Source organism: Macaca mulatta, chromosome 3 (assembly GCF_049350105.2).
Source record: "Macaca mulatta isolate MMU2019108-1 chromosome 3, T2T-MMU8v2.0, whole genome shotgun sequence".
NCBI lineage: Eukaryota > Metazoa > Chordata > Mammalia > Primates > Cercopithecidae > Macaca > Macaca mulatta.
This window is the reverse complement of record NC_133408.1, coordinates 11,163,768-11,177,333: the sequence shown is the minus strand read 5'-3', so window position 1 is coordinate 11,177,333 and position 13,566 is coordinate 11,163,768. Positions and strand designations below refer to the sequence as shown.

Below are 13,566 nucleotides of genomic sequence, written 5' to 3'. Positions count from 1 at the left end.
CTTTATCCACTTGACTGGTCCACCATGAAGTCCTGCAGGGGTTGGCCTACCTTTTTCAACCTCAGTCCTCTTTATTCCCTCCCACCCCTGCTCCATCCCCTGCTCAGGGTCTGCTGCTGCACCTCCTGGACACTCCCCCAGTGCTCAGCCTCTGTGGCTGACATGGGCATCTGTTCTCTGAGGAAGGGTCAGTGGTCGGTGTCTGATGCCACCCTCCTGAGCGCCTGTGGGCTCCTTCCCTGGTGAGGAGCCTGGCACTAGTTGTTGTTCTTCCAAATGCCCGTGACCAGGGTGTGCAGACTTATGTCATCAAAAATATGCCTCCCATACCAGGCCTTTCCTTCCAAGCCCAGCAAATGGGAGGCTGGTTTATCTGTTTTTCCTTCCTGTCTTCGTATTTTTTATTCCACCTCTTGTTTCCTTCAAATTTAGTATATTTGTTTCTAAAATGCTTTCTTTTTTTTTTTTTTTTTGAGACGGAGTCTCGCTCTGTAGCCCAGGCTGGAGTACAGTGGCCGGATCTCAGCTCACTGCAAGCTCCGCCTCCCGGGTTCACGCCATTCTCCAGCCTCAGCCTCCCGAGTAGCTGGGACTACAGGCGCTGCCACCTCGCCCGGCTATTTTTTGTATTTCTTAGTAGAGACAGGGTTTCACCGTGTTAGCCAGGATGGTCTCGATCTCCTGACCTCGTGATCTGCCCATCTCGGCCTCCCAAAGTGCTGGGATTACAGGCTTGAGCCACCGCGCCCGGCCTGCTTTCTACTAAATTCAAACATACCACTATTACAGCCCCATCAGGGACTGCACCTTTTATTCCTAATTTGTATCAAATTATGTTGTTCCCATGGGTGGAGCCTTTACTTAGTTCAATAGGAAATGTTTGTTTAAGAGATTAAAACAGACTGGGCGTGGTGGCTCACACCTGTAATCCCAGCACTTTGGGAGACCCAGGCGGGCAGATCACCTGAGATCAGGAGTTTGAGACCAGCCTGGCCAACATGGCGAAACCCTGTCTCTACTAAAAATACAAAAATTAGCCAGGCATGTTGGTGGGCATCTGTAATCCCAGCTACTCAGGAGGCTGAGGCAGGAGAATCGCTTAAACCTGGGAGGCAGAGGTTGCAGTGAGCCGAGATCACGCCACTGCACTCCAGCCTGGGTGACAGAGCAAGACTCTGTCTCAAAAAAAAAAAAAAAAAAAAAGATGAAAGCAGATTGATTTCTCCAGGGACGGCTACTATAGAATACTTTTTGTACATCATCCTTATTTAAGCTTTCAAGGAATTTTTTTTTTCTTGGCAGATTATCCCAGCGGCGAGTGCATCCCAGCTGACCCTTGTCGACTTGGTGTGTGCACTCAGCACCCTGCAGACTGACACGTTGCTGCACCTGGTGAAGGAGGTGGTGAAGAGGCCACCCCAAGTCAAAGGGGGTGACGAGGTAAGGAGACTGGGGAGTCCTCTAGGCTTCTGTAGATGAGTGGGTGGCATTCGTCATAACTCTACTTCCTTATAAATTGTGTTTGGGAGGGAAAGATAGGTAACAAGAGTGAGTGGGACTGCTTGGGGTAGTGAAGTGGAGGTGCTGTTTGCTGTGCTTTGGGGGAGACCTATGAAGATTTGGTGCTCCTTTTTTAAGGTGGGAACTGCCTGAGGTCAGGGGCTCTCATCCTTGTACCCTGCTGCTGAGGACACTGCCTGGTACACGCCTTCTGGGCACTAAATGGAATAAAATCTTTAGAAAGGGGAAAGGGCACCTGCCTTAAGGAACTTGCAGCTGTAAAGATGTCAAAGAGGAACAAAACCAGACTCTAGTGAAAGGTGGTAAAGACAAATGTGATTCAGTAACCACTGCGGTAAGGGGAAGTGCTGGGTTCAGTTTAGATTTGTGTGGAGATGACTGGGAAAGGATGAGGGAGGAGGGAGGAGAAGGAGCAGGGATTTAAGGAGAGTTGGAGAAGTAGAAAATTACAAAAGAGCAGGCAGGGAGGCTGCTCAGTCCATAGATGTGATTAGGCCATCTGGGTTTGCTAACTGGGGCTTATCCAAATGAGGCTCCTACCCTCCCACAGAGGCTGGGAGATCAAGACTCTGTCTGTCTCAGTGATTCTATTTCAAAGGGATGGCTCCCAGGTCCTTGAGAAACACATTCCTAGGCTGTGGGAGACACATACACATCTCAAAGGGACAGAGAAAGTATTTATCATTGTAAACTTAAAATGCTCTGAGAAAGGGAGGTCAGGGGCCTCTCTGCAGGTGTTGGCAGGAACAAACAGCAAATTCTTTGGCAACCTTGAGCTTTCTTGGGCAGGCGTTTGAAGAGGACTGGTGTCCCCATCCTAGGGATCCATGCTGGTGGTGTTTGCTCAAGTCCCTTGGTGTGGGGGTGGACAGAATCATTTGTCAAGCAGAGGGCTCAGAGGAGCCTAGCTAGAGTCAGCTCAAGGAGAGAGTCTTTGTCAAGGGCAAACTAAAATTTGCGTACCTTTTTTTTTTTTTTTTTTTTTTGAGACAGAGTCTCACACTGTCATCCAGGCTGGAGTGCAGTGGTGCGATCTCAAGTCACTGCAACCTCTGCCTCCTGGGCTCAAGTGATTCTTGTGCCTCGGCCTCCTGGGTAGCTGGGAGTGGAGGTGCATGGAAGTCTCACTTTGTCATCCAGGCTGCAGTGCAGTGGCACAATCACAGCTCACCATAGCCTCGACCTCCCCACGCTCAAGTGATCTTCTCAAGTAGCTGAGACCACACGTGCACACCACCACGCCTGACTAATTTTTATATTTTTTGTAGTGACGGGGTTTGCCATGTTGCCCAGACTGGTCTGGAACTACTAGGCTCAAGCAATCCTCCCGCCTCGGCCTCCCAAAGTGCTGGGATTACGGGCGAGAGCCACCATGCCTGGCTGCATAATTTTTTATAAAAGTAGAAAATAAATGTCAGAGAACATAAGTCATGATAGACACTCTGAGAAAGAGATTTCATCTGGCTGCTGTGAAACAGAAACCTTCAGGGTGATGTCATTGAACCAAGAAGTTCCTTGTAATTTTTCTGCTCAATTTCATTACAGCAGCCTGGAGGGCCCATGTCGTCTAGAGAGCTTCTTCAGTTATACACAGTGGATTTAAAACAGGGCAAGCTGTGTGGTTTAATATTTGCATTCCCTTAGAGTCTTCTGTTTTTGTTTTTACCAAAGCAGACTTCATCATTGAAAGCAGCAGAGCCGTTTTGCTCTTAAGTTAATAAAAACCAGGGATTTATTTCAATCTTGAAATAATTGCCTTCTGTCAAACAATTTAAAATCATACAGTTAGCAAAAATTTAAGAATAATCTAAATGAAAATTAGGGGACCTGGGCATGGTGGCTTATGCCTGTAATCCTAGCACATTAGTCCAGGAGTTCAAGACCAGCCTGGGCAATGTAGGGAGACACCGTCTCTACAATAAATTAAAAAATTAGCTGGGGGTGGTAGTGCACACTTGTAGCCCCAGCTATTTGGGAGGCTGAGGCAGGAGGATCAGTTGAGCACACGAGTATGAGGCTGTAGTGAGCTATGATGGAGCCATTGCACTCCAGCCTAGGTGACAGAGTGAGACCCTGTCCACAAAAAAGAAAATTTGTGCAATGGAAAAGTGATTATTAAAAAATATAGCTTTACTTGAACAGATATTTGTGTGCTGATGTTCATAGCAGCATTATTCACAGCAGCCAAAAGGCAGAAGCAATCCATGTGTGTATCAGTGGGTGCACAGATAACAAAGTGAGATCTGTGCATGTAGTGGGTTAGTACTCAGCTTTAACAGGAATGAAATTCTGACACGTGCTACAACATGGATGTCAGATCCTTAACATGGATGAACCTTTTTTTTGTTTTGAGACGGAGTCTCGCTCTGTTGCCCAGGCTGGAGTGCCGTGGCACAATCTTGGCTCACTGCAAGCTCTGCCTCCTGGGTTCATGCCATTCTCCTGCCTCAGCCTCCCGAGTACCTGGGAGTACAGATGCCTGCCACTGCACCCGGCTAATTTTTTGTATTTTTAGTAGAGATGGGGTTTCACTGTGTTGGCCAGGATGGTCTCGATCTCTTGACCTCGTGATCCGCCCGCCTTGGCCTCCCAAAGTGCTGGGATTACAGGCGTGAGCCCTCGCGCCTGGCGACATGGATGAACCTTGAAGACATTAAGTTGAATGAAGTAAGCCAGTCACAAGAGGACTAACACAGTTCTATATCTGGGGGGAAAAAAAAGAAACTCAACTGTGTCCTCCCTCAACAACATAACAATCAACACAGAAGACCTCTTACCGCAGATATGCGGGGAGTTCTCCCCACCAGCAGGCAAGCAGTTGAGTCCGCAGTGGACACCAGTTGGGTGTCCTCCAATTCAATTCCTACTCTATCTGCTTGGAGACAGTGTCAGATCCCACAGGGTAAGGACTCAGTCCCAAGAGCACCCTCAACTTCAGACACCAGTCATGAGTCCGGGCCTCTGGAACTTCTGACTGACTAGCTTCAAGTTGGGATTCCCACGAACCCCTTCTTTGGGTTCAATTAATTTGTCAGAGCAGCTTGCAGAACTCCAGAAACACGTTTACTGGTTTATTATAAAGGCCACTACTAAGGATACAGATGAAGGGGTGCATAGGGCGAGGCATGGGGGAAGAGGTGCGGAGCTCCCACACCCTCCGTGGGCACAGAACCTTCATGTGCTCTGCTCTCCAGAAGCTCACCAAACCCAGTCCTCTTGGGCCTCTTATGGAAACTTCACTGGATGGGCATGACTAAAGCATGGACAACCGTGTCGAAATGTGATTGGACAAAAAGAATGTGATCTAATACTTAATACAGTGACTGGGGAAACCCAGTAGGGCCTGCCTGTTCAGATTCTTCTTGGCCTGTCTGCACAGCACTCCTTCCTCCAGGGTGTGGGACAGGACCCTCCCCAGAATGAGAGTCTTATGAACCATAGTCAGATTAGAGTCCTGCCTTGGGACAGGTAAAAGGAGGGCAGGAGTTACGAACCAAGAACTGGACAGAAACACATTAAAAAAAATAGGGAGGTAGGCAGGAAGACAGATAGGTAGGTAGGTAGATAGATAGATAGATTGATTGATTGATTGATTGATTGATTGATAGAAGTAGGTAGGTAGGTAGGTAGATGTAGGTAGGTCGGTAGGTAGATAGATGTAGGTAGGTAGATAGATGTAGGTAGGTAGATAGATGTAGGTAGGTAGGTAGATGTAGGTAGGTAGATAGATGTAGGTAGGTAGATAGATGTAGGTAGGTAGATAGATGTATGTAGGTAGGTAGATGTAGGTAGGTAGATAGATGTAGGTAGGTAGGTAGATGTAGGTAGGTAGATAGATGTAGGTAGGTAGGTAGATGTAGGTAGGTAGATAGATGTAGGTAGGTAGGTAGATGTAGGTAGGTAGATAGATGTAGGTAGGTAGGTAGATAGATAGATAGAAGTAGGTAGGTAGGTAGGTAGGTAGATAGATATGATTTTAGAGTGTTAACGGGTGGCTCACTCCTGTAATCCCAACACTTTGGGAAGCCGAAGCAGGGAGATTGCTTGAGCCCAGAAGTTCAAGACCAGCCTGGGCAACAAAGTAAAACCCTGACTCTCCAAAAAAAAAAAAAGAAAAGAAAAAAAATTAGCCAGGCATGGTAGTACCCACCTGTAGCCTCAGCTACTTGGGAGGCTGAGGTGGGAGAATCACTTGAGCCAGGGAAGTTGAGGCTGCATTGAGCCAAGATCACGCCACTGCACTCCAGTACAGAGCAAGACCCTTTCGTCTCAAAACGAAAGAAATACTTTTTTTTTTTCACATCAGACAGGTAATGTGCCGACCATTGTAACAAGGCTTGAGGGTGGTACATCTCACACATGCACGTGAACACCCAGTCATCACACTCATGAACTACAGATGGATCAGAAGACTTTTTTTTCAGCCTCGCATATGACGCAGGGCAGCCCCCTATAGAAATGTCCAGGCCCCGAGGGCCTGGCCGTTGGGCGTCACCCAGCTGGTTATCCTCCAGCCCCTGGTCTCTTCCTTCGTTCCAGTGTTGATCGATAATGCCCTATGCGCACTGAGTGGTGTGGTGGAGGCTAAATAGTGAAAAGAACAGTTCCTGCCCTCAGTCCTCCTATATTCTAGCTTGGCAAAGAAGAGAGAAGAGAAGCGAAGCCATCCTAAAAAATAACAACACTGCGAGGCCAGGCTATGGAGCCGGCTCAGTAACACCACGGCGAGGCCGGGCTGCGGAGCCGGCTCAGTGCTTAAGGCACCAAATGTAAAAGGACCCCAATGACTCCCACAGTATTTCTTGGGGATCTGGCCCAGGTCTCCCAATCTCCCAAGAACGTATGGTTGTCCTGTTGCCTTTCACTTTTGTTTTTTTTTGTTGTTTTTTTTTTTTTTGAGACAGAGTCTCGCTCTGTCGCCCAGGCTGATCGCAGCTCACTGCAAGCTCCACCTCCCGGGTTCATACCATTCTCCTGCCTCAGCCTCCCGAGTAGCTGGGACCACAGGCGCCCACCACCATGCCTGGATAATTTTTTGTATTTTTAGTAGAGACGGGGTTTCACCGTGTTAGCCAGGATGGTCTCGATCGCCTGACCTCATGATCCACTGGCCTTGGCCTCCCAAAGTGCTGGGATTACAGGCGTGAGCCACTGTCCCCGGCCTTTTTTTTTTTTTTTTGAGGTGGAGTCTCGCTCTCAAAAAGAGAGCCAGGCTGTCAGGAGTCAGGCTGGAATGCAGTGGCATGATCTTGGTTCACTGCAACCTCTACCTCCTTGGTTCAAGCGGTTCTCCTGCCTCAGCCTCCTGAGTAGCTGGAATTACAGGCTTGCGCCACCATGCCCAGTTAATTTTTTTGTATTTTTAGTAGAGATAGGGTTTCGCCATGTTGGCCAAGCTGGTCTTGAACACCTGACCTCAAGTGATCCACCCGCCTTGGCTTCCCAAAGTGCTGGGATTACAGGCGTGAACCACCACACTTGGCCTCTTTTCACTCTTGTCCATAAATGTTAGGAGTGGGAATGACACGCCACAGGGCAGTCTGTGCCACTGCAGGCTTGGTGGCCGTAGAACCAAGGGGTTCTTCGAGGGGCTGTCCTGAAGACAGCTCTGCAGAGGCTGTGACAGCCAGAGCGAGTGTTTTTAGGTTGTGTTCCTTCACATTATTTGAATTTCTACAAATACCTGCAATTTCTAGTCTTTCCTGGGCTATAAAGGAACTGGATTTTATTTAGCTGACTGGTTTTTGGCGGTTCAAATAACAAAACTACATTTTGTGGTTAGTTTAGTTAATTAATAGCTGCAAATAGCTTTTTACAAGCAAGGAGCGGGGGAAACGTGTGTTTTGGAACTTGTTTCCAAGTAGTTCCAGCCGCAGGGTTTTTGGGGAAACTGTTTGGGTTGGGTTCGAAGTAATCTTCTAAACTAAGAATTAGAATTTTTTGGCTGGGTATGGTGGCTCTACTTGGGAGGCGGAGGCATGAGGATCACTTGAACGAGGGAGGCAGAGGTTGCAGTGAGCTGAGATTGCACTAGTGTACTCCATCCTGGACAACAGAACAAGACTCTTGTGTCAAAGAGAAAGAGAAAGAGACAGAGAAAGAAAGGGAGGGAGGGAGAGAGGAAAAGAAAAGAGAAGAGAAGAGAAGAGAGAAAGAAGCAAAAGAATTAGAATTTTGCCTTGTCTCTTGGTAATCATGTGCATTCATTGGAGTCAACACTGGCCCTAGCTCTCTGTTTGGGGAAGTTCAGTTACAATACTGATTTTCCCTAAATGCTTCCTGATGCCTGGCATGGAAAGGGGGTACACAGGATGGGAGATCACTGTAGAAGTCTAAGGGGGCGCGAATGATTTGGGGGCTCCTAGGACACACTTATTTTAATTGTACATGATGGGCACTATCATGTCTGTTGTTTTATCTGAAAGATTCTTTAGTGGAAAACCTTTGCTTTGTTAGGCTATAGATCTGTTTCACTTTGTATCTGAATTCTTTTTAGCCTTATTTCCCACCAACCTGGAGTAATTGATTTTACTTTCATTTTCAGAAATCGCCCCTAGTGGACATCCCTGTGTTGCAATTTTGCTATGCTTTTCTCCAAAGGTAATCCAGTCTCCCGTCCTCTAAAAACTTCCTTAAATACAGATACTGTGGCAGTGAGCATGCATAGTATCTCTGGTTTTATTTCTAGACTACCAGAGAGCCACAGTTCAGAAAATATCTTAAAGTTGTCATCATTTCTTCCCAAGGTATTGATCTGTACTTTTCCTTCTCCAGAGAGTTAACATCTTAAAATCTGTACACTGTATCTCGAACACTTTATATGAGCAAAGCTTTATGTGAGGCCTATTAAACTTTAAAAGGCTCAGATTTGCATTAAATTGATACAGAAAAAGAAAAAAAAAAAACACAGATAGGGAAGTGTTAAAGACCTCTTTTAGAAAAAGGAGAAATGGGCGGGGTGCGGTGGCTCATGCCTGCAATCCCAGCACTTTGGGAGGCCGAGGCAGGCCGATCACTTGAGGCCAGGAGTTTGAGACCAGCCTGGCCAACATGGTAAAACCCCGTCTGTACTAAAAATACAAACATTAGTTGGGCATGGTGGCATGCACCTGTAATCCCAGCTACTCCAGAGGCTGAGGCAGGAGAACTGCATGAACCCAGGAGGCAGAGGTTGCAGTGAGCCGAGACCACACCACTGTTCTCCAGCCTGGGTGACAGAGCAAGGCTCTGTCTCAAAAGAAAAAAAATCTGGTGACGTTCTCAGTGTGCCATCCCGTGTTTGATGTGGAGAGGTTTCCGCTTTGATTTGCTAAGTTAATATAGGTATTAGGTGTCTTAGCCAACAGAGCATTAAAGAGGATTCCCCAGGTTTTTCCCCATGGATGAAAAATAAGCTTTATTGGACCTCATTCAGATCTTACAATGGCCGCATCCCAGGCACAGCTCTGTGTTGCTGTAAATGAGGGTGAGGGGGCTGGGTGCGGTGGCTCATGCCTATAATCACGGCACTTTGGGAGACTGAAGTGGGTGGGTCACTTGAGGCCAGGAGTTTGAGACCAGCCTGGCCAGTGTGGTAAAACCCTATATCTACTAAAACTATAAAAAAAAATTAGGGCTTGGTTGTGTCATGCCTGTAGTCCCAGCTACTCAGGAAGCTGAGGCAGGTGAATCACTTGAACCCAGGAGGCAGAGGTTGACGTGAGCTGAGATCACACCACTGTACTGCAGCCTGGGGGACAGAATGAGAGTCTATCTCAAAAAAAAAAGGGGGGGGGGTGAGGGAAGTAGAGACCACTTCTCAGGGAAGCCTCAGTATCCCTACATAGCCATCAGGAGTCTCACTATAAATAACGCTGACAACCAGGCACAGGCTCCTTGGTTCACACAGTTAACATTCTGTGGTTATTCCCCACTCACCACATTCTGAAGTTGCAGGACGGTAAATCGAGGCCTCCTGGTAGATGACCAGGGTGGGGTTAAATTCAGACCACTTCCCCCGTGAGCATCATTGTCGTTCTTTCCTCCAGGAGTTAAAGATGAGCCGGTCACTTCCCTCCTATGACAGCTAATATATGTTGTGTTGCTGGCGAATGTTGACTGTAGGGGCCTAAGGGATAGCCGAGCTTTCCCAGCAGCTGCAGGTTAGATTTGGTCGTCCTCCTTTTGCCGAGGAGGAACCACCTAGGTTACACAGTAGGTAGTAAGTTGGAGAACCAGGACTTGGACCTGGGACACTCTGACTGCAGTCTGAGCTTTCACTTCCTGAGCTGCGCTGTCTTGCTTTGGAGCAGTCATCTCAGAATCCTCATCCTGAGAGCTACAGAGGGGGATAGGCCAGTTTCCTGGTGAGTGTCCCGGGACCTATTGCTTTGCAGCCTTCCGACAGGTGATGCTCTGTTACCAGCCACTTTAGGGAAGCAAAATATCAGCTCAAAAAGGCCTGAGAGATTAGCCAGGCACGGTGGCTCACGCCTGTAATCCCAGCACTTTGGGAGGCCGAGGCAAGTGGATTTACTTGAGTCCAGGAGTTCAGGACCAGCCTGACCAATGTGATGAAACCCCATCTCTACTAAAATACAAAAAATTAGCCGGGTGTGGTGGCAGGCGCCTGTAATCCCAGCTCGGGAGGCTGAAGAATGAGAATCACTTGAACTCGGTGGGGCAAAGGTTGCAGTGAGCCGAGATTACGCCACTGCACTCCAGCCTGGGCGACAGAGCAAGACTCTGTCTTACAAAAAAGGAAAGGCCTGAGAGATCAAGGTTGATCATCTAGTTTAAGGCTTTTATTTTACAGACAAGGAAACCAGGCAGCAGTAGGATTTCAGGTTCCCAAACTCCAAGTGCTTGCCAGAATACCAAAGTTTAGCTTGTGTATGTTGTAATTTTTTAAAAAGAAAAAGGTCGGTGGGGTGTGCTGTTTACCCTTTGCTTTCCAACCGCCAGGATCTTAAATGTGCTTATAAATAAATGTTGTATTTTGACCTGTTCATGGTTAAGTGTTTTTCCTATCTTTTTAAAAAACAGGCTTCCAGTACCAGCCTTGCAAGAGAACTTTTCTTCACTGTTGGGAGTATTGAAGGAGTCTGTACAGTTGAATCTAGCCCCACCTGGGTATTTTCTGCTTCTCAGGTATCTTGTCACCACATTGTCATTGTGTAATATTTTCTTTTGGCACATATTTTATTTCTGCGGCATTTTTAATCTGAAGCTGACTGTCTCCCGACAGCATGCTGAATGACTTTGTAACAAGAACTCCCAACCTGGAAAACAAGAAGGATCTAAAAGACCTGCAGGTTTGTATACGAAAGAGGTTCAGCCAAATGATATTACCCCAGCAGTGCTGTCCTCCTTTGGGGATATCAGATAGCAGATAGGCAAGAGACGTTGGACAGAATCTGAGGTTAGCTTTGCACTTGTTCTCAAGTCTTTCTTCCCCCCTCGCTGTCTCTGGAGAGTTCAGTCAGACCTGGGGCCCAGGTTTTCTCATGAAGGTTCTTGTGTAATGCTTGAGCAATCGATTGTGGAACTGACAGCTGCACCCCTCACCCTCCACGCTGTATGCAGATGTATGTGGACCTCACTGTGAAACATAAGTGGAATTAGAAATCTATCTCCCACCGGACGCGGTGGCACACACTTGTAATCCCAGCACTTCGGGAGGCTGAGGCGGGCAGATTGCTTAAGCTCAGGAGTTCGAGACCAATCTGGGTAACATAGTGAGACCTCATCTCTACAAAAATACAAAAATTAGCCTAGTGTGGTAGCTACACCTATTGAGGATCCCTTGAGCCTGGGAGGTTGAGGCTATAGTGAGCTGTGATTGTGCCACTGCACTTCAGCCTGGCAACAGAGACCCTGTCTCAAAAAAATAAAAAAAAGGAAGCTATCTCCATACATGGATATTTCTTTTTTTTTTTTCTTTTTTTTTGGTGGGGGGGTGGGAGGTTGGACAGAATGTCACTCTGTCACCCAGGCTAGAGTGCAGTGGCACGGTCTCAGCTCACCGAAACCTCCACCTCTTGGGTTCAAGCAATTCTCCTGCCTCAGCCTCCCAAGTAGCTGAGATTACAGACACACGTCACCACGCCTGGCTAATTTTTTGCGTTTTTAATAGAGACAAGGTTTCTCCATGTTGTCTGGTCTGGTCTCAGACTCCTGACCTCAGGTGATCCTCCTGCCTCGGCCTCCCAAAGTGCTGGGATTCCAGGCGTGAGCTACCACACCCAGCCTCCATACATGGATTTCTTTCCTTAAACGCCTCATCTCCCATTATAACAGTAATATATGCTCATAAAAATTTGTTTAATACTGAAAAATAAAACCCATCCATAGGAGAAGGAAAATTCAGAGTGGAGTGCCAACTAATAAATATGGAAGTTATGATGAAGTTGGGATAATCACTATTTTGCAAACCATTATAGACCTTGATTCAGTTGGCTTTTCTATCATATTTATAGCCTTGGCGATACTACTGCTAATCTTTATGATCCCTGGCATTTGTGAAAGGTATATCCAGAAACAGCCTCAGGTCCGCAGTTCTGAACCACAAAAGTACTGTATAAAGCACAGTAGGCTGGGCACGGTGGCTCACACCTGCAATCCCAGCACTTTGGGAGGCCGAGGCGGGCGGATCACCTGAGGTCAGGGATTTGAAAGCAGCCTGGCCAACATGGTGAAACCCCACCTCTACTAAAAATACAAAAATTAGCCACGCGTGGTGGCGCACACCTATAATCCCAGCTACTCGGGAGGCTGAGGCAGGAGAATCGCTTGAACCTGGGAGGCAGAGGTTGCAGTGAGCTGAGATCTCACCACTATACTCCAGCCTGGGTGACAAGCATGAAACTTGGTCTCAAAAAAAAAAAAATACCATAAAGCATAATTGGAAAATTCCGGTGCCTCCTCCTTTGGCCTTGACTTGTAGCCAGAGAAGAAAACATCATTACAGTGCCGATGCTGCCCGTCCAGGTGCCGGGACAGCACTTGCTCACCTAAGCCCTCCCTGCTTTTGTGGCCTGTTGCCTATAGCAGGACCCTCTCTCTTCAGCCTGCCTGGAGAGGGCTCTGGCCACAGACATTCCCTCTGTTGTTGCAGCTGGAACGCCTCTTCTCTGCTCCTTTTGGTTGAGGGGACCAGGTGGCATCTGCTTCTTTCTGTCTCATGACACGTAGCATCCCCAACACTTATTCCTTCCTACTATTTTGAGCCACACCCTATACTTCTTCCCCACTGGGGATATAGAAAAAAACAAAATGTGATTTTCCTACCACAGTCTCATAACATAAAATACTTCGGTGACCTCGTAACCAAAATGTGTGGGGATTTCTCCCCACCAGCAACCAAGCTAGTAGTTCTGCAGTGGACACTAGATAGGCGTCATCCAGTTCCATTCAATTCTGGCATTCTCCACCTAGAGATATCTTCAAATCCTGCAGGTTAAGGGTGCAGTCCCACAACACTGCCCCACCCCTTTAGATGCCAATCACAAGCCCCAAGTTTTTTTATCTGTGCTTCTGACAGACCAGCTCTAAATTGGAGTTCCCCCATTCACTCCTTGGGTTCTGTTAATTAGCTGGAGTGGCTCATGGAACTCAGGAAACACATTGAACAGTTTATTTTATTTTATTTATTTATTTATTTATTTATTTATTTTGAGATGGAGTCTTACTCTTGTTGCCAAGGCTGGAGTGCAATGGCACAATCTTAGCTAACTGCAACCTCCGCCTCCCAGGTTCAAGCGATTCTCTTGCCTCAGCCTTCCAAGTAGCTGAGATCACAGGCGCCTGCCACCATGCCCGGCTAATTTTTGTATTTTGAGTAGAGACAGAGTTTTGCCATGTTGGCCAGGCTGGTCTTGAACTCCTGACCTTATGACCTGGCCGCCTCAGCCTCCCAAAGTGCTGGGATTACAGGCATGAGTCACCGCACCCGGCTGACCAGTTTATTATAAAGGAGATTAGAAAGGATACAGATGAATCGATGATTAGGCAAGGGACTTGGGAAGGGGCACGGAGCTTCCATGCCCTCCTTGGGCACCACCTTCT

The 13,566-nt window shown here is 47.4% G+C and overlaps 1 protein-coding gene and 1 non-coding gene across 3 annotated transcripts in view; one reads left to right on the top strand and one right to left on the bottom strand.

Moving 5' to 3' along the window:
* Window positions 1-13,566, top strand: part of DOP1B (DOP1 leucine zipper like protein B) — a 123,159-nt gene that overhangs the window by 89,961 nt on the left and 19,632 nt on the right. For both annotated transcript variants that reach the window (XM_015132917.3, XM_077995786.1), the window contains exons 23-26: window positions 1,303-1,440; window positions 8,066-8,121; window positions 10,546-10,650; window positions 10,748-10,814. In XM_015132917.3, the coding sequence (XP_014988403.3) occupies window positions 1,303-1,440; window positions 8,066-8,121; window positions 10,546-10,650; window positions 10,748-10,814 (366 nt within the window). The remainder of the gene's footprint in view (window positions 1-1,302; window positions 1,441-8,065; window positions 8,122-10,545; window positions 10,651-10,747; window positions 10,815-13,566) is intronic.
* On the bottom strand, window positions 5,822-5,926 carry LOC114677263 (small nucleolar RNA U13). Its single transcript, XR_003728550.2, has one exon. It is a non-coding gene; the product is annotated as a small nucleolar RNA U13 (small nucleolar RNA).